Source organism: Silene latifolia, chromosome 2 (assembly GCF_048544455.1).
Source record: "Silene latifolia isolate original U9 population chromosome 2, ASM4854445v1, whole genome shotgun sequence".
Classification (NCBI taxonomy): domain Eukaryota; kingdom Viridiplantae; phylum Streptophyta; class Magnoliopsida; order Caryophyllales; family Caryophyllaceae; genus Silene; species Silene latifolia.
In genome coordinates this window covers 181,066,253-181,091,610 of record NC_133527.1, presented here as the reverse complement: position 1 = coordinate 181,091,610, position 25,358 = coordinate 181,066,253, and the positions used below count along the sequence as shown (strand labels likewise).

Here is a 25,358-nt window from a genome sequence, read left to right as displayed (position 1 = left end):
GACTTTTTTTGAGTGTAAAAGGAAGCTAGTCCAATGAGCTAGATGATGTAATTATCAGGTAGTTGCGGATTTCTGAGCCAATAATACAAGTTCAAGGTTTGAACTCGTAACCTCATGCTGAAAAGTGAAAATTGTACTTTTCTACCATTAAAGCAATGGGTACGCGTGACATTTTCATGTTAAAACTGTATACAGTAGTATTAGAATCGTAGAGAGGGGAAAGCATAAATAAGTCGTTCGTATTATTGATAATTTGTGTCTCGAATGATTACATTGTCTCGACATTTATAGTACTCCCGAGATTTAAATCGTATCAACTATTATAGGCAACATATAATAAGTTTATTCCTAATATTATATTATTCCGATTACGGTATATTGTAATATACCGTAATATCTGCTAACCTCCTCTCTCAAACCCATGGTAATTTGTCTAAATTTCCATGGGGTTGCAAGGTAGACAAAGAGAAACGGTTCTCTTTTCAAACAAATTACCATGGGGTTGCAAGGTAGACAAAGAGAAACGGTTCTCTTTTCGAATCGGTTTCGTCGGGCGGGAACGTCGTCGCTTTTCGAACCCGCCAAATCGTTGAAAATTCGTTGTCACGAACGTCGCATTTTTCGAGCTTGACAAATTTCGGTGCGTAACTCCCCAGTCGATGCGTATAGGACTCGCCAGACCGAATTTCTCGTAAATCGCCAATAAAGCAAAAGTATAAGAATTCCACGAAAATCAGGATGTACAATTATTTGATTTGATCTTTTCGAATTCGTAGAAATCTTTGCTTGATGTGAATCAATACCTCCTAAGTAGGCCATGATAATGAAATTCTTGTTCATGGTTTTTGAGCAACGCATAAATCCATGAAAATAATCGATTTTTTTTTTTGGGCAGATTAAAATAATATTAATAGAAAAATTGAATCGGCGGTAACGTAATCCCGCCGGAGGGCACCATAATTCATTAGTCCCTTCGGCAGGGCAGCGGGAGATCGTTTTTAGGCCGGAGGGCACCATAATTCATTAGTCCAGGAATAGCTTTAATTTGGCTGCATCGACCACATGTCCCATGACAGTGATTTGGTCGGTAGGCAGCGGTGTTTCTGGCTCTTTCGGCATCCCGTACGCCGTGTCAGTGACTCGGCGGTGGGGATCGCCCGATCTCGAATGCGGAACGTGTCATCCTGGAAGAATGCACTTCCTTCACTCACAGTTTCTTGTTGCTTTGACATCTTCTTAGCTCGCTGAATGGTTTTTTTTTTTTTTTTTTTTTGTAAGGTAGGTGACTAGTTTTTAGTATCTATCCCCACAGACGGCGCCAATTGTTCCGAGTGTAATTCCGGAGCAGGATTGTGACCACTTGAGCTTGTAGAATGATGTCGTTGGTCGTCTCTTCCTTTCACTCTTTCCTGTCAAGATGAACAAACTGAGGGCTCGGCTTGGGGCCGAACGTACTCACTCCGACGCTCAAGTCAGTAAATTTAGAAAGATAAGTTGTATGTTAACTTGGCAAAGTATATTGTAGAGAGATAAGAGAGTTTATACCAGATTCTTCAGTTAGTTTCGGATCGTTTTCTCAATGAGAGATGATGAGTATTTATAGACTTTCGCCTTTTGTCACGTAGTGGCCAAGTGGCATAGTAGGTGGAAAGACTGTCTTACCCTCGGCTGAGGGACCCATGGCAGGCCGGCAGGCCTGGTGGACTCCATGCTGAGGGGACTGGATGTGAGTACGCGGATATGCCTCTCGGCCGGCTAGTTGCCGAGCCGAGACCCAAGTGACAGGCCGACAGGCTTCTTCGGTTAGGTCACTTTTCTCTTGACTTGTTGTCTTTTGGCTTTGACCTTGTTCAATATGTTGACTCGGTCAGCGGGTGCAGAATATGCCCCATCAATATAAAAACCGGAAAAACTCGGGGCGGAACTAGAAATGAAATTTTGGGTAGCAAACTTTCTTCTTATAGTTTAATATCTTTGCTAAGGCCTCGTGCTCAGAGATTTTCAAGTAAAAAAATGGATGATTTTAACTATAAAGTATTTTTTTTTTATTTGAAGTTAATTGCTACCCTTGCTACTATGTAACTCCCCAGGTCCCAAAGCGACAAAAGTCTTCCACTATTAGCTATTAAACTCATTTAAGAGCGATATTCATGCTAAATTCCTAATCCGTTGGCATAAAAATACCCCAGTGAAATCCCTTTAAAACCAAAAAAATAAAAAGTAATCCCTAGATAAATCGTTGTCATTGTTCCATCTCTTAAACAAGCGATAATGAGCTCGATTCCCGACTCACATGAATACAAGAAACCATAATTGAAAAGGATTTGCTTATTAAATTAACTTTAGCAATCATTCAGTTTGCCAGCCTAAACATCACCAACCTTCATAATTTTATCTGTTCAAGTAGCCATCTTTGTAAAACAACATGATCAGTCGAACTCAGCCGACTGTTACTAGCACTTAACACAATTAGCAGTCTTTGATTGCAATTTGCTATCAGTCATTTTCAGTTAGTTAAATTAGCACTGGAATATTATTACATTTCTGTATTTTGTTTTTGGAAAGAATCTAAACACAGTTAGTCCAATATCTGCCTAACCATAATAAGCTCTCAGTAATTTCCTAATAATTTACTCCGTTCAAGCCAATTTCATACGTTTGTTCAATATTTGTGCTGTGCATTTTAATCAGACGTATCGAAAGTTGTGTTGAACAGAGGTAATAACACACAAGCTAAATGTTTCACAAAATAAATGCGCTTTTGTATTGCAAAATTATCCGAAGACAATTTCTTTGTGTTTTAAACCAAAGAGTAAAATTGCGTACATCAGAACCTTATTCCTACATAGGCAAGAATATTTAAGGGTTTGGATTATAGTATGTTTGTTGTTGTATACTGTACAAATACAAGGCTACATTGTATAATACCAACCCAAAGAACCTACAAAACACTTCAATCGGAAAAAGCTGGAACATAATTCAGCAGACAGGATTCGAGGTATGCCAAATTAAAGGGGTTCAACTGAGGAAGAAAGGGATAAATTATGACGAGTGTACCCAAAACTCCTCAAAACCTGACTATCACCGAAATTCAATGCCCTTATTATACCTCCGTGACATTGCTCATCGGTATAATGAGGGTTATGGTACCCACTGCAGGGCTCACACCCTGTGAAATGTGTCACAAATGACCTCCTTAACGGTCTTGGAGTACCAGCAGCCTCGAGATGCTGCTGCCAAAGAGCGCGATATTCCTCCCCAAATTTCTCAGCATGCTTCTTTCTTAATTCCGGTACCTTCTTCTCTAATTCAGAGTAATGACGTGTAGCATTATCCAACTTATCAATTACTCCCATAAAGTAGCCTTGGAAGTCATACTCGGTCTCGAGGTAGAACTTTTCTGCCCATATATCTTTTTCCATCAAGATCATGTAGCATAGAGCAGCTTGATCATCTGATGTAGGGTTCTCCATGTTAGGAAATACCGCCTTTTGAATTTGTCCCCATTTCGCAAAGTTTTCAGTCTGTGGACCAAAGCTAGCCCACCGGTCCAAGATGTTCATAGACCATTGGCAGTTCCGAATCAAGAAAACCCCGGCATTAAGACCCATTGAACTCTTATGTTCATATAAGGCGTCAGGCCAACCGTAAACTATCAGGTTGTAAGCCTTGTACTTCTCCAGCGGCAGATTGAAGTCCATGTCTGTGAAGACTGCGTCAGAGTCGATCCACCAAATCCATTCTGCTTCAGGGTGGGACAACATGGCAGCCTTCACTAACGGGTACTTGGCCCAGTACGCGTACATACCCTGGTGGAGCAAGACATTGTTATAGAAAATGTCATGCCCATGAATCCGACAGTAGTCCACCTTGTTCTTAAAAAGCCTCAACATCAAATGATCCCCGTCTGCGGCCGTGCAGGGCATTGGTTGAGACCCGGTTACCATCATAACCCGCTCCACTGATCTATCTAAGGATGGATGAGCATTAAACCACTGCTGTCGCTTTTCATCCCAATCCTTCACTGGACTATCCATCAAGTAACCGAATTTCGGATCATCATAAAAGGTAGTCAGGTTCAGGTTCAGGTTCAGGTCAGTTTTGTTAGCTGTAGGAGGAGACGGGGTAATAATTTTACTGCTGTATTCTGAGGGTGAAAATGGAACTGTATTTTCTCTCAAGCTGGGTGTTGTGATCGATGGGAACGACCAAATTACGATGACAGTAACTAAAACACCGCTTAAGAACATAACGCCATCCGAAAGGATGGATGATAGTTTAATCCTGGCGAGTTTAGACGACATCTCTCTGATATTTTCTCTCAGGAAACTACAGAAATGTTTAAGAGGATACTTATGCAAAATTTAAAACCCCTTTGATAAGTCTAATGTTGAAAAGCAAATCATTTTATAGAATCAGTAACAGCTGGCTGCTGGTGACTTTGAAACAGTCTGCAGTAAACCCATTCGTTTAGAGACGGCTACAAGTATTCGACACAGGTGCTATTTTATTAAATACGGTTTTTCTAATGTGCTTGTTTTTCTTTCAAAATAAAAGTATGCAAGTGTCAGGAGTAAACTCAATTGTTAATAGAAAGTGTAAGTAGACTTCAGATGACAATAACGTGAAATTATTTAATGAATAAAAATTCAGCTTCACGTAAGATAATTATTCAACAATGGAGTAATTAATTGAATAAATGTCACATATTGCAGTAATTCAAATTTCCTACGCAAAGAATTAAATATAAAGAATATAATGATGTTGTAATAAAGAAATAAAGAAAAAGACGGGTGCAAAACTTGGAATTTTTATGCTAAATTAAATAGAAAAGTCTCACATCCAAGGAATTCCACAATTTTGGTTTAGTGATTAAAAAGTCCTGTTAAACGTTAATAAAATAATAATGGTACCAATAAGGCCTACACGGAATGAGACTAATGCAAATGCAATTATCAACAGACCCCATCAAACAAATGTTAACGACGGGTCGACCGGTTATGTTATTTGGACACTTTGTTTTTTCGTCTGTACCCGTGTTAGACAATCAACAAACAAGTTTAAAAAGCAAAACAAAACAAAACAAAAAAAGAGTCGACCATTTTCAACCGAGCCTGAACAACATATTTACCACGTACCAACAGCCCTATGGGCCATGTTTTTCTTTTGTATTCTGTATCCGTGTTAAACAATCGACAAATATGTTGAGAAAGCAAAACAAAATAAAGAGTCGGCCAGTTGTAACCGAGTCTGAACAACATATTCTAGGGCGTACCAACAGCCCTATGGGCCATGTTGAAGAAAGATGGGGTGACGAGTTCAGCTGAATTGGACAGAAGGTTCATACTTCAATTGGGTTCTCGGATATGTCAGCAATCAGCATATAAAGTCTGACTTTCTTACCAATTATTTTCTGTTACTAATATCCTATGCTTTAAACTATTGATGCCTAGAACGGTGAATTCCCCGAAATTACAAATAAATCTTAAACATCTCTATTGATGCTCTGTCGTAAGCACCGACTGTTAATCAGCCATCATTCACTGCTTAAATCTTCGTATGTTTCGATAAATTGGCCAGAAAAAAAATTGTAGGGTGATAATACACACAGTCCATGTGTATTATCAGCCTAAGTGGAATACTACTTGTTCCATATGCGGTTATAGTAACTTTAGAAACCTTTATAACTCGGTCATAATACACACCGTCCATGTGTGGGAATAAATCGTTGATGTGGGATGATATATAGATGTCACAGTCCATTTCTTTAAGTTGGACGTAATGCGTTGATATATCTCGTGGCAAGAATACAATGTTTGCAGTCAAGTGCTGGTGAAGGCAAAACGATTATTAACTTATGTTCACACCTTTATCATGTCCTAACAAACTCAATCAGTTTAGGTTGTACCCCACCCAAAAAAAAAAAAAACAGATGGCCAAAGAACTGCCGAGGCAGCTATAAGGAAACAATAACCAAAGTGAGAGACTTCGTACAGAATATAAGAGCATAGTCGAGAAGTAACTCGGGAAATCAGAATGCTGGTTTTAAAGACGTTGCAAGAACGTCAATCTGCTTGTGTCAACTAGTATGATACAGAAGATCATATAATATAGATAGGTGAAGAAGACAATTAACCGGAACCCATAACATAAGTAACGAGGATGGTGAATACGCGTTGAACTGAGAAGTTTACATAACAGCCAAAAGCTTGATGCAGTTAAGCTTGCAGGCTTTGCTGTTATAATATCAGGTAGTAGGTACACTACTTCAGAGGTCTCAAGTATCATTTTTGTTACATTTCGAAGTAGTGACTTTAAAAGAGAAATAAAGATACTAATAAAAGAGTTGCACATAAAATTTATGTTATAAACTAGATTAAGGCAACTAGACTAACTGGCTGAGGAAAGCCGCGCCTGATCACAACTCTGCTCAGCTAACAGGACAAACAGCTACAAGGCTTCAACCGAGGAAGAGTTGGATATATCATGCCGAGTGTACCCAAAATTCCTCAACACCTGACTATCTCCAAAATTCAAGGCCTTTACCATCCCTCCCCGACATTGCTCATCAGAATATATTGGGTTACGCTCACCACTACACGGCTCACATCCTGTGAAATGTGTCACAAATGGCCTCCTTGAGATTCTGGATGTGCTTAAGCCATCAAGGTACTCCTTCCAAAGAGCACGATATTCTTCCTCGAATTTCTCTGCGTGTCTCCTCCTTAATTCCGGCACCCTACCCTCTATCTCCGCATAATGGCGTGTCACATTCTCAAACTTATTTATTATCGCCATAAAGTATCCTTGGAATTCATACTCAGTCTCAAGGTAGAACTTATCTGCCCATCTATCTCTCTCGATTATGATCATGTAACATAGGGCTGATTGGTCGTCGGAGATTGGGGCCACCTTGTCAGCAAAAATGGACTTCTGAATCCGGCCCCATTTCGCAAAGTTTTCAGTCTGTGGACCGAAACTTGCCCACCTGTCCAACAGGTCCATAGACCACTGACAGTTGCGGATCAAGAATACCCCTGCATTTAGTCCCATTGAGCTATTCTGTTTATATAAAGCATCAGGCCAACCGTACACTATCAGGTTATAGGCCTTGTACTTCTCCAACGGCAGATCAAAGTCCATGTCGGTGAAGACTGCATCCGAGTCCACCCACCAGATCCACTCTACTTCGGGGTGGGACAACATTGCTGCCTTGACTAACGGGTACTTGGCCCAGAACCCGTACATCCAAGGGTGGAGCAAAACATTGTTATAGAAAATATCATGCCCGTGGATCCGACAGTAGTCCACCTTGTTCTTAAAAAGCCTCAACAACAAATGATCCCCATCTGGGTTTGTACAGGGCGCTGGTTGAGACCCGGTTACCATCAAAACCCGCTCAGCCGACCTAGACAAGGACGGGTGGGCGGTGAGCCACTGGTGTCGCTTCTCGTCCCAATTCTTAATTGGGCTATCCATTAAAGAACCATAATGCGGGTCATCATAGAATGTAGTAAAATTCAAGGTGTCGGGTATAGTGGCCAATGATGGTGGAGTAGGTGAAGGGAATGAAATGGAAGGAAGAGTGATGGATGGGAAAAAATAGACTATGATTAAGGTAGCCAACATGCCATATAAGAACATTATGCCATCCGAAATTGTGGACGACATTTGAAGTTGGCCGCGGATTTTAGACATTGTTTTAGACACCATAAGAGAAAATTTGTTCTAATACTGCCTAGAAACAATAGAGTACACTTATGTGAAAAGCTTTGTTGTGATCAAAGTCTGAAAAGCAAATCAATTTATGCATTTACAAAAATCACCCAAGTAATTTTTATACATCGGAATGCAATCAAGGCGAATGATAAATTAATCAAAGTTACTTAGTGAACAATTAGTCAGATTTTACACATGTTTGCAGTTAATGCAGGAATCACAAAAACAAAGAAAGAAACCATATTTTTATAAGGATTTATAAGGGAATCGGGTTGTAATTTCGGCCCTGCCATTTCATTAATGGATTGTAATACATTTTTCAACTTAGGACAGATTAATCACCAATAAATTAAGGAAACTATAAACTACAAGACTCAAGATTTAAGCATATGAGAGGATTCAAAGATAATGGTATTACTAATCAAGCATGTGGGAGTATGACAGTAAGGTGCAGCAGGAAAGTCAACTATGTCTACTGGCTATACCTTGAAGTGCAAATTATGTCCAGGAAAAACTCTCTTTTCAGTCGGCTACTCGACACCATGTGGTAAATTGAAACTGTCAAATTTGGATCTAGGTTGAGTGTCCTTCCTACATGATCTGGCGCTCATCCGAATTATTGTCATTCCTGTCGCAAGTTTGAGCCCCGTTGATACTGTGACTTTATTGACCATGGGTTCGACTACATCCAGTATCGCATTTTTTTGTACCATGAAAATAATTAGGTTCTCTTTTTTGAGTGTCCTCAACATAATCAATCAACATTCAAAAGGTATAGATTTAAGTTTTCAGGCAACATTGTATCAGGCACAGCAGGAAATTTGTGTTTTCAGGTATATGAAGAAAATGAGAACTGCCAGTAACATAAGTATAAAAAACATCTCGATCTTTTCAGATGCTAGCTGCTAATCTGTACACGAGCGGAACATCACCAAATTTGAGCCTAAATCATTTCGTCTATTTGACTCTAAAAAGCAAAAACAAAAGCGTAAGGCCACAAAAAGCATACCAACAAGCAGAACATGGTTTTCTAACGAATTGCCAGACAACATATCAAGTGTAAGGCCAACTCAAATAACGAAAATGTATGTCTTAACAATACTCCCTTCGTTTCCAAAATACCTTTTGCATTGACAGTATAAGAATTTATAAGTCGGTTTTAGAAATATCAATACTTAAATTTTTGCTATTGTCCTAAACCGGTAAAAAAAACAAAAATAAAAGTATTAATATAATCTAATCCTACTCCGTGCTTGTAAAAATAAAAAAGTGGAAGGTATTTCTGAAGCGGGATTATAATTAAAATACGTTTGACAGTATTGAACTGTTCAAAGATGCACCTTGTAGGAAGCTGGCCATGAGATTGATAGAATACTTACAATATTCCCAATTGCCAGTGTTTGACTTTGAAGATCTGATCTAATCTCACAACGTGGGAAATTGTATCTGCAACTGAAACCATTAATCATAGGCATCAACTGTATCCTCCCATTTTCTCTCTACAATTCTTTGTCTTATCTGTGGAGAAAACAAAAACATAGATTCCTCAGAGATTACTTGAGATTAAACAGTGCAAAATAGACAAAATACGCGTATAGAAGCATAATTAATTGATTACTGAATATTGAACACGGAACAAATAAACTTATGTATACAAAAGATTCACGAATGTGTAGACAGGCTGAGCGGAGGCTTGCAGTAGTCAAGGCAAACGATAACATAAGCGATAGGTTGAGCACATCCAACTCCTTATCATAATAAACACGAGATGGGTCTGGCCTTACCCGCGGTGGAGGAGAGATGTCTAACTCACAAGCCCAAGAATGCTCTTATCTCCCAAAACCAATTGGCAATGGGAGAAACACCCCTAGGCCTTATAAGATAGACAATCTCTCTCTTTTTCACCGATGTGGGACTCACAAGTGGATTTATACTCCAACATATCAAGCCATAGGCGGATGTTCTCAACGTATTGATGTAATGTTGATACCCCCCGTGAGTCGGTTAGTAAAGTGGTATTGTAAAGGTATCGTGTAATCTTCACGACCCCTAGATGTAGTAGTATAGAACTATCCTTAAAACAATAACTATCCAGAAAACAATGTGCAAAAACAGGGTTACATCAAGGACAGTGCAGGAGCAGAATGGTATTGAAAGATGTACGCAATTCATTTGAAAAAACGTTACTAATGCAGGAGTCAGGAAGGTGAACAAGAATTTTCTGTCTTACAAATTATATAAAAGTCAGCAAGGCTAACATAATTGAAAATAGCTAACCAGAAGAACCTATAAAACAAAGAGATTCGCAATGCGAAAATGACTGTAACATCAGAATGCTAAGGAAGAAACGGAATTACAGGAGTTCAACTGAGGAAGAATTGGTTAGAACTTTGCGAGTGTACCCGAAATTCCTGAGAACCTGACTATCTCCTAAATTCAAAGCCCTCACCATCCCTCCCTCACATTGTTTGAGAGTATACATTGGATTGCGATCCCCATTACAGGGCTCACATCCTGTGAAATGTGTCACAAATGGTCTCCTCGAGGTTACTGATGTGTGATGCTCATCAAGGTACTGTTTCCAAAGAGCTCGATATCTTTCCCCGGATTTCTCCGCATGAAGCCTCCTTAATTCTGGCTCCTCCTTCTCTATTTCCATGTAATGAGTTTGCGCTTCCTCAAAGTAATCGATTACATCCGCAAAATATCCTTGGAAGTAATACTCAGTCTCCAAGAAGAACTTGTCTGCCCATATCTCTTTCTCGATCAAGATCATGTAGCATAAAGCCGCTTGATCATCTGATATGGGTGACGTCTTATCAGTAAATACCGACATTTGAAGTTGGCCCCACTTCGCGTAGTTTTCAGTCTGTGGGCCGAAGCTGACCCACCGGTCCAAGATGTTCATGGACCACTGGCAATTTCGGATCAAGAAGACTCCAGCATTAATCCCCATTGAGCTCTTCTGTTTATATATAGTGTCGGGCCAGCCGTAAGCTATAAGGTTATAACCCTTGTACTTCTCCAAAGGCAGATCGAAGTCCATGTCAGTGAAGACAGCGTCAGAGTCCACCCACCAGATCCACTCCGCTTCCGGGTGCGCCAACATTGCAGCCTTGACTATCGGGTACTTGGCCCAAAATCCGAACATTTTTGGGTGGAGCAAGACATTGTTATAAAAGATGTCGTACCCATGAATCCGACAATAATCCACCTTGTTCTTAAAAAGCCTCAGCATCAAATGATCACCCACACGGTTGGCACAGGGCTTTGGTTGAGACCCGGTTACCATCAAAACTCGCTCTTTTGATCCAGAGAAAGACGGGTGGCTGGCGAGCCATTCCTGTCGCTTCTCGTCCCAATTCTTGATTGGTTTATCCATGGAGTAACCAAACTGTTTGTCATCATAGAATGTAGTGACATTCTCATCGTCAACTGGAATTGTCGATATGGATGGTTGTGGGGTAAATGAAGGGGGCATGGAGGATGGAAAACACCAGACTATGATAAGGATAGCTAACATCCCCGATATGAACATAACGCCGTCCCTATAAGCAGATGATGCTTTTAGTTGGCGGCGGGATTTCATCATGTTTTCCAGTTTTGATGATCAATCTATGTTTTTCCTGACTTTTAATGTATTCTATCAGCCTAAAAGCTTTTGTTGTGATCAAATACCAAAAGTACATCATTTTATAGCATCAAAATTCAAAACAACAACTAATCAAGTTAGTTTTAAAATTACATTGACTCTTTCATTATCATAAAATTATGGCATGCTAGCCAGGAGGATTATTATTTAATCTCTATTCGACTCGGTCCACAGCAACAACCTTTTTCAAAAACGTGCTGAGGTGATCTTAACTTCAAATAATTGACTAACTAATTGAAGAATTAGTCATATTCTGGACATGTTTGCACCTACAGTACGAATCATGATTAAGATTCCTCGTCATACTAATCAACCATATGGAAGCATGACAGCAACATGCAGAATCAAAGTCAACTGTCTGCTAGCTAACCTCATCTGAGTTGCCAACTTGGTTAAGAAACCTCATATGAGAACATGAGATTACCTGGGTAAATTTTATTCCGGAAGCCGCTTCAAAGCTTATGTATACATTGTAAAGCGCCACAGCGGTGAAAACAGCATTTGGATGGTCCAACAACATTAACCCAGTACCTCGAAGATTTATCATAAACATTCTGGTTGCCTTGCCTCTGTAACAGCACAGTAAAACAGTGTCTGAATGGTCCATAATGAAATTGCGTCGAGAATCACAGTATATTAACTCTCAATTCACAATTACAAGCATAACTAATTAAGTTAGTCATTCTCCTCTATATATTTCATGACTCCATCATAATTCTTGACCAAGAAAAATCAATCAACTGGCACAAAGGTTGCACAAGCATGACAGTGCTTAGGGTGGTCAGCGCAATTTTGTCAACTGGGCACGATAAATTGGGCCCAAGTCAAGTCATTTGGTGGCGTGGCCTGTGGAAACCGCACAAGGCACAGTCCGACACGACCCATTTACACAGTTTATTGCTACCATTCAAATTAACAAAATGAGGTTAAGGAAAACTTATTTAGCAAAATAAGGTCCACATTGGTGTTTGTGTTCCAAAACAGGATTCAAACTTCAAACAAACACGCCACATAGCATGCCATTTCTACATTGTACAACGACTTCGAATGTATGTCATAGTTTGATTACGGAGTATTAAATAAGATTAAGAATACATTAAATTATGTTTGATAACAACAGTAAAAACAACAAACATTGCACTAGAATAGCTCATACACACGGTTTTCAACTAATTGATTGATCAGAAATTCTTGATTAGACATGATATATCCGCCTCAAACATAAAACGTGTCAAATAGGATAGACATGATAAACAACAAAATATTTGTCTCATCTACACAAGTGTGGTGCTATTCCAACACTGTTTTAATCTTAAAACATATATATCCGCCTTAAGAAAAACCAATTGTTTCCAAAAAGGCTCCTCGTTAGTCATTACACAGCACTACAACAGACAAGTTCTTTCATTAACATTATTGAGAAACCGTCTCACGCGAGAATCTTCCCAGATGGATTGTAACAACCACCATTAGTAAACAAAGCGCGCAAATGGCAAAATTAAGAAGACGAAATAACTTACAAGCACGTCTCAAATTTGAGCAAATATTTTGAATTGCATGTGTTGGGCACGTCTGTTAGGCAAGACATTAGCAAAAATCAGGTATCAATTTGGCAGTTTTTGACTTTGACATTGTATTAGCAGAATTATCACCACAAAATTTTCTCCCAAAAACCATTAATTCTCTCTTTAAAATGCTGCGTTTTGAAATCATGGAATTGAATTTCCAATTCAGTTCCAAAACCATAATAATAAAGAATTTGAGACATCCTTTGAATTGGATAGAGCAATTGGGAAGCCATGGATGAGCAGCGTTGGACGGTTGGACCGGTGGTTTTTTCCCTTTTCTATTTCCTTGATTAAACACGGGTGATTTGGTAAAGTTACTTTTCACAATCTTTCCAATAGTTTTTGTTTATCGGTTTTTGTAAGATGTGCTATATGAGAAGAGATGGAAGTGGGTTATGCTTCGTTCTGGTCCACCGTGTTAAGAGAAAAAAAATTGGGACAGCCCATGTATGTAAAGGTTGGCCTCGTGTTGTACACTTGTGAATTAAAAATGGCGGTTCAGGCATGACCCATGGCGTATCGTGTCGTGTCGTGTTATGCTAGGACGTGACCATGCAAATCCTTTACTTTAGCTTTATTTCTTTATATTTTGAGTGTGCCCAAATCCCATGAGTCCCAAAGCATGCCTTGTCCAAGTGGGTTGTGTCGTACCGTGTTGGGTCATGCCAATCCCGTGTCGTGCTAAAATGGGTTGACTATCCCGAATCCTGGACTGACTACCTTCATCCGTCACTTGACCACACACACCATCACAACCCTTCTCGTCACTTTTTTAGTTTTAAAGCACTAAGAGCTTGTGCCGTCATTTGCGATCATACCGTGAAAGACCGATGTGGACTAAACGACTCACTTCTAAAAATAATATTATTTCGCAGGATCCACAAATCCGATTCTCACCCTACTCAAGCTTGCTTTACCAAATAGTTGATTCAATTAATGACTCAGTCTCCAAGGCTAGTCTCCAGCATTAGCCTCGAGGCTGGAGCTGGAGCTATGTGCCGTAGATATACCCAATGGCGAACTAGCCCACACCTTTGAAGATACACAGCAATCCCAAAACAAATGCTCCAGCAATTCAAGCTCACTACCGTCGTTTGAACATAAGTGACACCATAATCAACCAAAATCTTTCGTTTGGCAAATTCACTCCCCACTGACAGAGAGTTAGTAACAATTTTCCACACAGACTTTCCATATTTGAGGATCCTGTAATCGCCACAATTTGGATCTACAGAAATTTTTACTAATGGAGTTCAATCTTGCCTTATCCTTATGTGCCCCCTTTTGCTCCATATACCTGTCAAAGAGGATGCCAAATCCACTTTTAACCGTGTAAGTACCACTATTAGTATGTCTCCAGTAGACCGCATCCCCCCTTCTTGATACACAAGACGGAATAGCAAGTATTCTACTCGCGTAGTCTTCACGAAATAGAAATTTTACTAAATCCTCATTCCAATTGCCCTCGGGCAGTCGAAGCTCCTTAACACGAGACTCTCTCCTTGAATCCATTTTGAATTCCATACGCTCTCAGAATCAACCCCAGGTTTCCGGCCAATATTATCAATGATAAGGTTAAGACTGTGTATAATACTCCGGGAACCCCACGAGACTGCCCCTAGCCTGCCTGAAGAAACATTTGACCCAAACAGTTTCTCCCTAAAAACACAGCATAACAAAGACTCCTGCTTCGAGATCAAATCTTCATGCATGTTTAGCCAGTAATGCTTGATTGAGGCACTCAATGCTACGAATTCCAAGTCCTCCATCACTCTTTGGTAGACTAAGAAAATTTTACTACACCAATTGAGAGTCTTACCCAGTCTACATCCCGCATCCCGCCCAGACAAAAGTGAGTTCAGCTTATTTGCCACACTTACCGGAATTTTGAAAACTGATAGAAAGTAATTAGGTAAATTTGATAAGACGGATGAGATCAGAAAAATAATGTGCAAAAACAGGGTTATATGAAGGACAGTGCAGGAGCAGTATGGCATGCAAAGTTTGCAATCCATTTAAAAAATTGGTCCGAATGCAGGAGTATGCACAAGAATTTTCTGACTTGCAAATTACTTAGTGGAAAATAGGCAACCAGAAGAACCTACAAAACATAGACACTCGCAATGCGAAAATGACTACTGTTACATCAGAACACTAAGGAAGAAAACGGAATTACAGGAGTTCAACTGAGGAAGAGTTGGTTAGAACTTTGCGAGTGTACCCGAAATTCCTGAGAACCTGACTATCTCCTAAATTTAGCGCCCTTACCATCCCTCCCTCGCATTGTTTGAGAGAATACATTGGATTGCGTTTCCCACTACAGGGTTCACATCCCGTGAAATGTGTCACAAATGGTCTCCTCGATGTTACTGATGTGCGAGACTCATTAAGGTACTGTTTCCAAAGAGCTCGATACTTTTCCCCTGATTTCTCCGCATGTCGCCTCCTTAATTCTGGCTTCTCCTTCTCTATTTCCATGTAATGAGTTTGCGCTTCCTCAAAGTGATCAATTACATCCATAAAATAACCTTGGAAGTAATACTCGGTCTCCAGGTAGAACTTGTCTGCCCATTTCTCTTTCTCGACCAAGATCATGTAGCATAGAGCTGCTTGATCATCTGATATTGGTGACGCCATATCAGTATATATTGACTTTAGAATTTGGCCCCACTTTGCGTAGTTTTCAGTCTGTGGGCCGAAGCTGGCCCACCGGTCCAAGATGTTCATAGACCACTGGCAGTTTCGGATCAAGAAGACTCCAGCATTAAGCCCCATTGAGCTGTTCTGCTTATAAAAAGAGCCGGGCCAGCCGTAAACAATGAGGTTGTAGGCCTTGTACTTCTCCAAAGGCAGATCGAAGTCCATGTCAGTGAAGACAGCGTCCGAGTCCACCCACCAGATCCACTCCGCTTCCGGGTGAGCCAACATTGCAGCCTTGACTATCGGATACTTGGCCCAGAATCCGAACATCTTTGGATGGAGCAAGACATTGTTATAAAAGATGCCGTGCCTGTGAATGCGACAGTAATCCACCTTGTTCTTAAAAAGCCTCAGCATCAAATGATCACCCACAGGGTTCGCACAGGGTTTTGGTTGCGACCCGGTTACCATCATAACCCGCTCTCTCGATCCAGAGAAGGACGGGTTGCTGGCGAGCCACTCCTGTCGCTTCTCGTCCCAATTCTTGATTGGTTTATCCATGGCGTAGCCAAAGTGTTGGTCATCATAGAATGTAGTGACATTCTCGTCATCGGCTAGAATTGTCGAGATGGATGATGGTGGGTTAAATGAAGGAGGCATAGAGGATGGAAAACACCAGACTAAGATAAAGAGAGCAAACATGCCCGATAAGAACATAACGCCATCCCTATAAGCAGATGACGCTATTAGTTGACGGCGGGGTTTTACCATGTTCTCCGGTTTTGGTGATCGCTCTATGTTTTTCGTCACTTTTAATGTAAAAGACAAGATGAAGATGAATGTTTTTCCTCACTTTTAATGTTCTCTATCAGCCAAAAAGCTTTTGTTGTGATCAAATCCCAAAAGAATATCATTTTATAGCATCTAAAACAACTAATTAAGTTAGTTTTAAATTATCATAAAATTATGGCATGCTAACAAGGAGGATGTTATTTAATCTCAGCTCGACTCGGTCCAATGCAACAACAACCTTCTTCAAATACGTGCATAGGTGATCAGAACCTCAAATAATTGAGTAATTAATAAAACAATTAATCACATTCAGGACATGTTTACGCCCGTTAAACAAATCATGATTTAAGATTCCTGGTCCGAGTGATCAAGCATATCTAAGCATGACAGCAACATGCAGAAATAAAGTCAACTGTCTGTTAGCTAAGCTAATCTGAGACGCAACTTGGTTAAGAAACCATCATATGAGGCTAGATGGGTAAATTTGTTTCGAAAGCCACTTCAAAGCTTACGTAAACATTATACAGCGGTGAAAACCGCATTTGGATGGTCTAATAACATTAACCCAGTACCTCAAAGATTATCATAAACATTGTGGGGGTCTTGTCTCTAAGGAACAGCGCAGTAAAACAGTGCTTGGATGAGAATTTGCGCCGAGAATCACAGTAGATAACTCTCACTTCACAATTACAAGCATAAGTAATTCAGTTAGTCATTCTCCTCTATTGCTATCGTTAAAATTAACAGTGAGGTTAATGAAAACTTATTTAGCAAACTAAGGTCCACATAGGTCTTAGTTTTCCAAAACAGAGTTCGAAAACACACGCCACATAACATGCCATTTCTACAACGTACCACCACTTTGAATGCGTGTCTAGTTTTATTATTTAAATATGCTCAAGAATACAGCAAATATGTTTGATAACAACAGTAAAAACAAGGAGTATACTCGTATTTGTTTTCAATAAACATTGCACTAATATGTCTCACACACACGGTTTTCAACTAATTGATCCATAGCAAAGCTATAGCCAATCGAGACATATGCGCATTAATAGTGCATGTATACCAGATTACGAGTTAAAGAAGTCTAAAGACAAAAAAAAAATACTTTGTAAAATCAGTAAAATATCCCAAAGCAGTGTCTGTGTTTCCCCTAAATTTTTTGGTTCAAATGAGCGCATTATGTCGCGGGTGAGAATCGAACCCCCAACTAAACTCAGTTTTCGAAAAAAAGATGAGAAGTATAGCAACACAAATTCTTGTTTAAGACGGATATAGACGTCTCAAACTTAAAACATGTCAAATAGAATAGATAGATGGGCAGAGTGCCTAAGAGCAAGTCCAATGGTTTAGTCTAGGGACTTGCTTGCAATTTTACAAAATTGTAAGCTAATGGCTAAAACATTGGAGTTCTCCATATAAGTTTGCTTGGTTTAAGCAACTAGCTTCATTAAGCTAGTTGCTTAAATAGACCTACCATATGGAAACAACCAATAAAAAGTCTAGTAGGTTAAATGTGGGTCCAATCAAGCTAGTGAATAATTAAGCTAAACCATTGGAATACATTACTAGCTCAAACATTTTGTTGCTTAAAATGTGAGGTGTTCAAGGTAAGCTAGTAGAAACTAGCTTACCATTGGACTTGCTCTAAAGAGATCAGCAAAATATTTGTTTTACTATTCCACCAGCTTTAATCTAATTACACAGCACGCAAGTTCTATCAGTAACCTCAACTCCTCAAGGCTCCTCATTACCAGCAAGGGCAGCAACATATTTGCTTTATCTATACAACTGGGTGCTATTCCACCCGCTTTAATCTTAAGACGGATATGCCCATCTTACACGAGAATCTTCCCAAATGGATTCCCACAACCACCATTAACAGAAAAACAAATAAATAAAGCGCAAATGGGAAATTAAAAACTCAAAATTACTTACAAACACTGAAGCACGTCGCAAAATTGAGAAGATAATTTGAATCGCATGTGTTGGCAGTTGGCACGTCTGTAACGGAAGACATTAACAAAATCCGCTACCAAATTAGAAGTCTTTTGACTTTGTTAATGTATTATCAGTACATAATTTTCTCTCTAAAACCATTAATAGACAAACCCATAATTCTCTCTTTAAAACGCTGCGTTTTGGAATATGAAGTTGATTTCAAGATCATGATTTCAGCAATACTTATTGAAATCATGGAATTGAATTTCAAATCCAATTCCAAAATAATAATTCGAGTTGGATAGAGGAATTGGGAAGCCATGGATGAGCATGAGCATGCCGGTGGGTGAACAATCGAACATCATGGACCGCGTTTTTTCTTTTTCTTGGATTAAAGCGGTGGTCTGGTAAAGTTACTTATCAAATTCCTTTTTAGGGTTTCCTTTAGCCACAAATTTTCATTTTACAACTAACAACCGTTGTAAAGTACTCCTATAAGGCAAGGGTATAGCAGTAAAACCGTTTTAAAATATCATATGGTAAAATTATATAACGAAAGATCTTAATGTCTTTATTATGGAAAGTTGTAATCACTAATCATCGGAGGTTATTTTAATGGGAAAATTCTTTTAGATAAGTAATCACTTGATTTTACAATAATTGTATATTCTACGGTGTATTCCTGAGTTTTTCGGTTTTCTATGTTGTACCCTCCTTTTTTTTATATTCTATATTGTACCCCTAAAGTCCTTACCTATTTCTCCATCATGATCTCGTTTAACTCTGAATTAACTTTATCACTATCAAACCACCGTACTTTGATCTTTATTTTGACGTATTAATGTTGTATCACCATTCTACATGAGAAAAATCACAAATTAGCTTTAATAAGCACAAACTACTATTAAAACATCTGTTATGATTCATGACATGATAATGGAGAATTGAAGGCGAGAATGAAGTTAATTGGAATGGTAAATAAACGATTTAATAGGTCAATTAAGAAATTAAGTTAGAAAATACAATAAATAAGGTCATGGTATAGACTAATGTATAGAGTTCAAGAGTACACCATAGAATTTCAAAAATATAGGGGTACACCATAGAATACAGGTAAACTCGAGGGTACACCAAATAGTTTTGTATAAGAATTTACCAAATAGTTGGGGATTGAGTGGAGTCGTTGATTAAGTAAGTGTACACAAACTTCTTGTATAATTGAAAATTACTGCTTAAGACATTGGGTAATGTCGTATTTAGGACGTAATCAGTTTGTTAGCAGAATTTACATAAGGGTGAGACTTCCTGTTGAGAGTAACAAAGCACCTAATCACACCATCATTAGTCACAAAAACAACTCATAAGTCATAATCATCATTCTCGGATGTTATTCCTCACCATTCTGAAATACTACGTGTCATGTTTTCATTGGATTACATTGTTGCAAATCAAACTTCATACAACATCGTATCATAAAGTAGTCGCTTTTTATCTAGTCGTATCGTACAACGGTCTTACATCATAATTTGTAGATTAAACTTACCGACTAAAACAAATAGAAACAATAAATTAAATTCTTATTAGATGACTGTGTTTAACAGAAGCACGCAAAAGAATTTTCAAAGTATACAATGTACAAAGGCAACTAAGCCACCAAGGTTCACTGGCTAAGTCTGACCGCAAATACGTCAATGCCGCCGAAATGAAGCTTTCAAGTTTTCAGCTACGATGCTTGGAGAAAAGCAACTAATAATACAAGGGTTCAACCGAGGACGAGTTGGTTATGTCTCTACGAGTATACCCGAAATTCCTAAGCACTTGACTATCCGCGAAATTTAACGCCCTCACCAAATTTCCCCGGCATGCCTCAGCCGAATACATAGGGTTGTGCTTCCCACTGCAGGGCTCACACCCTGTAAAATGCGTCATAAACGGCCTCCTCCAACTCCCATCTGTATATCCACCTGTGTTAGCCCCTGCAAGGTACTTTTGCCATTTAGCGCGATATATCTCCCCTGCCTTCTCGGCAAACTTCATCCTTAATTCAGGCTCCTTATCCTCGATTTCTCTGTAGTGATTTGTCACGTTCTCGTATTTGTCCACTATACTCAACCAGTACCCTTGGAAGTAATACTCGCTTTCTATGTGAATCTTGTCACCCCATTGTTCTTTCTCCACCAAGAGCATGTATGTTAGAGCAGTCTGATCATCTGATTCTGAGTCTGTCTTGTCGAAGAACATCGACTGCTGGACTTTCCCCCATTTCGCGTAGTCTGCAGTCTGTGGTCCAAAGCTAGCCCACCTTTCTATCATGTCTAAAGACCACTGGCAGTTTCGGATCAAGAAAACCCCGGCATTAACCCCCATCGCGCTCTTCTGCTTAAATATAACATCAGGCCACCCGTACGCAACCAGGTTGTAGTCCTTGTACTTCTCCAACGGCAAATCAAAGTCCATGTCAGTAAAGACTGCATCCGAGTCCACCCACCAGATCCATTCCACTTCCGGGTGGGCCAACATTGCAGCCTTGACTAACGGATACTTGGCCCAAAACCCGGTCATACCAGGATGGAGCAACACATTGTTATAGAAAATATCATGCCCATGAATCCGACAGTAGTCCACCTTGTTCTTAAACAACCTCAACAAGAAATGATCTCCATCGGGATTCGAACAGGGTTTCGGTTGAGTTCCCGTTACCATCAAAACCCGGTCTTTCGACTCAGAAAAGGACGGATGAGTCGACAGCCAATGCTGTCGCTTCTCATCCCAATTCTTGATGGGGGCGTCCATCGTGTAGTTCAAGTTTGGGTCGTCGTAGAAGGTAGTTAGATTGACAGGGTTAAGTTTAGACGCCACGAAAGGCGGAATTAAGGAAGGGGACATAGAAAGAACTGAATTTGAACTAGGAAGCATTATGCTTGGAAAAAACCAGCTTATAGCAAAAGTAGCCAACATGCCGGATAAGAACATAATTCCATCCGAAAACCGGGATGATAGTTTAAGTTGATGATGGTGGATTTTTGACATCGTTTCGACTTGTTTTGATGATATCTTTATCAAGATGAAGGTGTAAAGATCCTAAGAATAATGAAGAACTAAGAAATGATATATAGAAGAGGACTAATAATGAAAGAAAAAGACTCGAAGTTTGGTGAACAAGACTCAAAAGCAAGTCACTTTATAGCATCTACACCAAACAAAACAGTTAATTAATAGGATTAGAAAATTAGAGAGGTGTGCTTGCAAGGGGAGTCATAAACTAATCAAAAACTTGATTTTGAAGAAAGAGACCAAGCATCTTCCTCATGTAGATGTGAAAGCTACTTTACTTCCTAGAAGGCCTTAGCTTGCTTAAGACCGTATTAAGTTAAAACGAGTTACGAAGTACTTAATACTTCCTGGAACGTCTTGCTTAAGACAATATTAAGTTAAAACCTCACACAATCGTGCTTTTATTATTGCCTTATCTAAATTGGTTGTTACTTGTACGTGTTAGATTATTAATATTAATAACATCAATAGAGCTTTGGTACGTTATTCACAACAACCCGATTTTCATCGCGACATAATAAACGGTTTCATGCAGGCTCAAAGAACTTACATTATTTTAACTATTTCCTTTATCTCAGTCAATAGTTATATTTGACGTATACCCCCTCACAAAATAAAGCAGGTGTAAACTTTTCACGGGACAAAGAAGAATTTTTTGCTTAATTAGCGTTATTAAGCAAACTAATTAGGTTATTAGTGTTGAGTTGAAACTATTTACGTTTATGGTGTCCACGTCATCACTTATTTTTTTTTGCAGATTTTTCAACAAAGCCGCTAATGTTCTTAGCGGCTTTCTTTCTTTTTTTACTAGTCATTGAATTTCCACAATCCAGTGTACTGGACTCAAGAAATTGCGAGGATAACAGGCAAAGCCGCTGAAGTCTTTAGCGGCTTTGTCAACTTTTTTTTAAAAAAAAAATCTTACACCATAAACCGCTAAGAAGTATAGCGGCTTTGTGTAATTAGCAAAAAAAAAAAAGCAAACACCTCCCAGTCTCCATAAAGTTCCGCCATCGCTCTTTGTTTAGCCACCCAAGTCTTCGAATAAGAAATCTTGAAGTTGAATTCCTTTGTTATGGATGCCCTTAACAAACTCACCTTAGCCCCCCAATCTTCTTTCACAAGATGCTTAATAGCATTGCTAATAAACTCCCCCCTTAAATTTGGATGATCAAGAGATGGTTTCCGAACCACACAAGACGCTTCATGTGGACCTTTGTATGACACAATTGTGAAAACATCCATGGAAATGTTTTTTTTACTCGCTCTCAAATACCAACTACAAGCTAAGGGTTGTCTATTACACTTATAAGTCACGGTGTGAGGTCTTGATTCGGTAATTTTATAAACTTGGTTTCTAAGAACGTTGTAGGATGTGACAACTTGTCGCAAAATCTCTTTGCTTGCAAATTCTTGCCCAACAATAAATTCCTCTCCACTCTTAAATGGCGCCACACTTGACTTATACCAACTACTTACATAATCAACATCTAAACCATGAACCTTGATGAATTGGGTGTTAGTACATGGTTGAGAAACAAGGTCTATCATATCATCATCATCACTCAACAACAACATTGCATCCTCCTCTTCAATCACATTTTCAATTTCATCTCCAAAAATATTACCATCAATGGGCGCTTCATCAACATTATTAGATGACAAAGACAAAAACCAATTTGGATCCTCAACTTGACTAAGCATATTTGTGAATGACAAATTAGAGGGTTGTGTAGTAGTTTGTGTTATTTCAAGAGGCATCAACTCAATAAACAAATCCATCGATGCCGCTTTCGATTGACACACACTTGCCCACATAGCTTTCAAACTACGATCATTACTCAAGGATACTACTTTATAACCTCTTACACTTGGGAATTTCATTTTGATATTAATCTCATATTTTGTTTTATCCACCTCTAAAGACTCATATATTTCACTCTTGAGCTCATTAAGACTAATAGTACTATTAACAATAACAAAGCTTTCACAACCACCCTTATAGCTAATATCTTCACCATTTACCTCTACTTCACCATTCCACCAACAAGTCAATGGATAATTATTTATCTCCATTGTAAATAATCAAACTAAATACAAACTATATCAACCAAGCTACTAATTTGAACTATCAAAGTAACAAACTAAGCTAAAAACAATTACAAAACTAAGCACAAAATAATTACTAAATTGGGGGAAGAATTACTTAAGTATGCACGAAATTAGTAAATTAGGGTTGAATTATTACCTTTAGATGAATATAGGATGAATTAGGTTGATGGAGATGAATTGATTGAAAGAAATTTGGTGGATTTTGGGTGAGAAATTGGGTTTTTCGCACATTAGGGTTCCGGGTTTGAAGAGCAATTGGGGATTATTTTTGTTCAATGGAATGAATGAAGATTCCCGTGTTTTTTTTTTTATATAAGCATCAAAGCCGCTATACTTCTTAGCGGTTTATGTTGTAAAATTTTTTTTTTAAAAAAAAGTTGACAAAGCCGCTAAAGACTTCAGCGGCTTTGCCTGTTATCCTCGCAATTTCTTGAGTCCAGTACACTGGATTGTGGAAATTCAATGACTAGTAAAAAAAGAAGGAAAGCCGCTAAGAACATTAGCGGCTTTGTTGAAAAATCTGCAAAAAAAATTAAGTGATGACGTGGACACCATAAACGTAAATAGTTTCAACTCAACACTAATTACCTAATTAGTTTGCTTAATAACGCTAATTAAGCAAAAAATTCGACAAAGAAGGTAAGAATTTGTGAATACTTCATTATTTTCATATTTTATAAGAAAAAGTCAAATCCCGTATCGAAAAGCGAAAAATCATCTATATAAAATATGCAAGGGGGAGAAGAGAAATCAGAATTCACACGTTAACAATGGATTTGTAACGGAAAAAAGACGAGACGGTGAAAAATAGGGAAAACGAGTAGAAGTAAGTTAGGCAAGACTTTAGAAATGTTATACGAGTAGAAGTAAGTTAGCCACCTTTGTAGAAGAGAAAGTCAAGAAACCAGATAAGCAAAGAGCTGGCCCCATGAAGGTTGTTAGAGAGTACTTGGAATATTTAAGCATTTTAAACATTATTTTGACTTTGCTACCAATCGTTTTCCGTTCATATGTTACATCAGACAATGACATCCTCTCTCTTACTAACCAGTTTTGTCTACTCTTGAGTAATTATATTCTCTTCTTCTCCCATATGGTTGCCTAACAATGACTCATAAGTCTCCATTTTAAACTGTATCGCCAAAGTCTTGGTAAAATTAGTTAGAAGCTAATAAGGTAGTTGTTTTTATTAAAAATGATTGACAAATTAGCTGATATTTGGTAAAATAGACTAGTCCATGCGCATTTTATTCAGCTAGCTTACTATTACCAAATACTTTAGAAAAATAAGTTAGTTGAAATTTTAGAGAAATAAACTATTTTAATCAAACAGACTCGTTGAAATGACTTTCTAAACAGAGTAAGTGCCTTATTTAGTTATTCTGTTATTTTGGTAATTAATCTAGAACACGGAATTTATCGTCAATAGCAAGTGCGCACCTAATAAAAAAGGTGACGGTAACGCTCTTCAGCTTTAGTTAAGAAAAAACTTACTTTTTCTCCCAACAATAAATATCGCACCTAATAAAAGGGTGGCGGGCGCACGCTTCACCTTTAAATTAGAAAAAAAAAAAAAAACTCACTTTTTTCTCCAACAACAAATACATTAGAAGAGTCTTAATCTGTCTTAGTTTCAAATTGAGAGGATTTCAGCTAATATGAATTACTCCAACAACCAATACAGTAGAAGAGTATTATTATTTGAAAGGGTCAAAAATATAAGTAAAACATGGTCTTAATGAAAGAAAAAAAAAAAGAGTAAGCAAGTCAAATAAACAATGCAAGTACGACAAGATCTAAGGTAATAGACCAATTGGAGTTTAAAACTTAAAAATGCAAACACCGACAATAATAATTTAATTGTTCTTTAGAGCAAA

The 25,358-nt window shown here is 38.6% G+C and overlaps 6 protein-coding genes across 6 annotated transcripts; all 6 read right to left on the bottom strand.

Annotated features, from left to right (window-relative positions):
* Positions 1 to 2,740: 2,740 nt before the first annotated feature.
* On the bottom strand, positions 2,741 to 4,589 carry LOC141643569 (glycosyltransferase 6-like). Its single transcript, XM_074452771.1, has one exon. The coding sequence runs from the start codon at positions 4,302 to 4,304 to the stop codon at positions 3,009 to 3,011; it is 1,296 nt and encodes a 431-aa protein (XP_074308872.1). The 5' UTR covers positions 4,305 to 4,589; the 3' UTR covers positions 2,741 to 3,008.
* Positions 4,590 to 6,156: 1,567 nt separating this feature from the next.
* On the bottom strand, positions 6,157 to 7,871 carry LOC141643566 (galactomannan galactosyltransferase 1-like). Its single transcript, XM_074452768.1, has one exon. The coding sequence runs from the start codon at positions 7,711 to 7,713 to the stop codon at positions 6,451 to 6,453; it is 1,263 nt and encodes a 420-aa protein (XP_074308869.1). The 5' UTR covers positions 7,714 to 7,871; the 3' UTR covers positions 6,157 to 6,450.
* Positions 7,872 to 7,991: 120 nt separating this feature from the next.
* Positions 7,992 to 11,882, bottom strand: LOC141643568 (galactomannan galactosyltransferase 1-like). Its single transcript, XM_074452770.1, has 3 exons — positions 11,796 to 11,882; positions 10,077 to 11,267; positions 7,992 to 9,237 (listed from the first exon to the last, which is right to left on the bottom strand). The coding sequence occupies exons 2-3, from the start codon at positions 11,255 to 11,257 to the stop codon at positions 9,234 to 9,236; spliced, it is 1,185 nt and encodes a 394-aa protein (XP_074308871.1). The 5' UTR covers positions 11,258 to 11,267; positions 11,796 to 11,882; the 3' UTR covers positions 7,992 to 9,233.
* A 3,048-nt stretch (positions 11,883 to 14,930) lies between these two features.
* LOC141643567 (galactomannan galactosyltransferase 1-like) lies at positions 14,931 to 18,940 on the bottom strand. Its single transcript, XM_074452769.1, has 2 exons — positions 18,313 to 18,940; positions 14,931 to 16,306 (listed from the first exon to the last, which is right to left on the bottom strand). Exons 1-2 carry the CDS (start codon positions 18,357 to 18,359, stop codon positions 15,112 to 15,114), a joined length of 1,242 nt encoding a protein of 413 aa, XP_074308870.1. The 5' UTR covers positions 18,360 to 18,940; the 3' UTR covers positions 14,931 to 15,111.
* An 816-nt stretch (positions 18,941 to 19,756) lies between these two features.
* Positions 19,757 to 23,765, bottom strand: LOC141643565 (glycosyltransferase 6-like). The gene is made up of 2 exons (XM_074452767.1): positions 23,618 to 23,765; positions 19,757 to 21,396 (listed from the first exon to the last, which is right to left on the bottom strand). Exon 2 carries the CDS (start codon positions 21,343 to 21,345, stop codon positions 20,062 to 20,064), a length of 1,284 nt encoding a protein of 427 aa, XP_074308868.1. The 5' UTR covers positions 21,346 to 21,396; positions 23,618 to 23,765; the 3' UTR covers positions 19,757 to 20,061.
* Positions 22,306 to 23,445, bottom strand: LOC141641730 (uncharacterized). Its single transcript, XM_074450380.1, has one exon. It carries the CDS (start codon positions 23,443 to 23,445, stop codon positions 22,306 to 22,308), a length of 1,140 nt encoding a protein of 379 aa, XP_074306481.1.
* Positions 23,766 to 25,358: the final 1,593 nt, after the last annotated feature.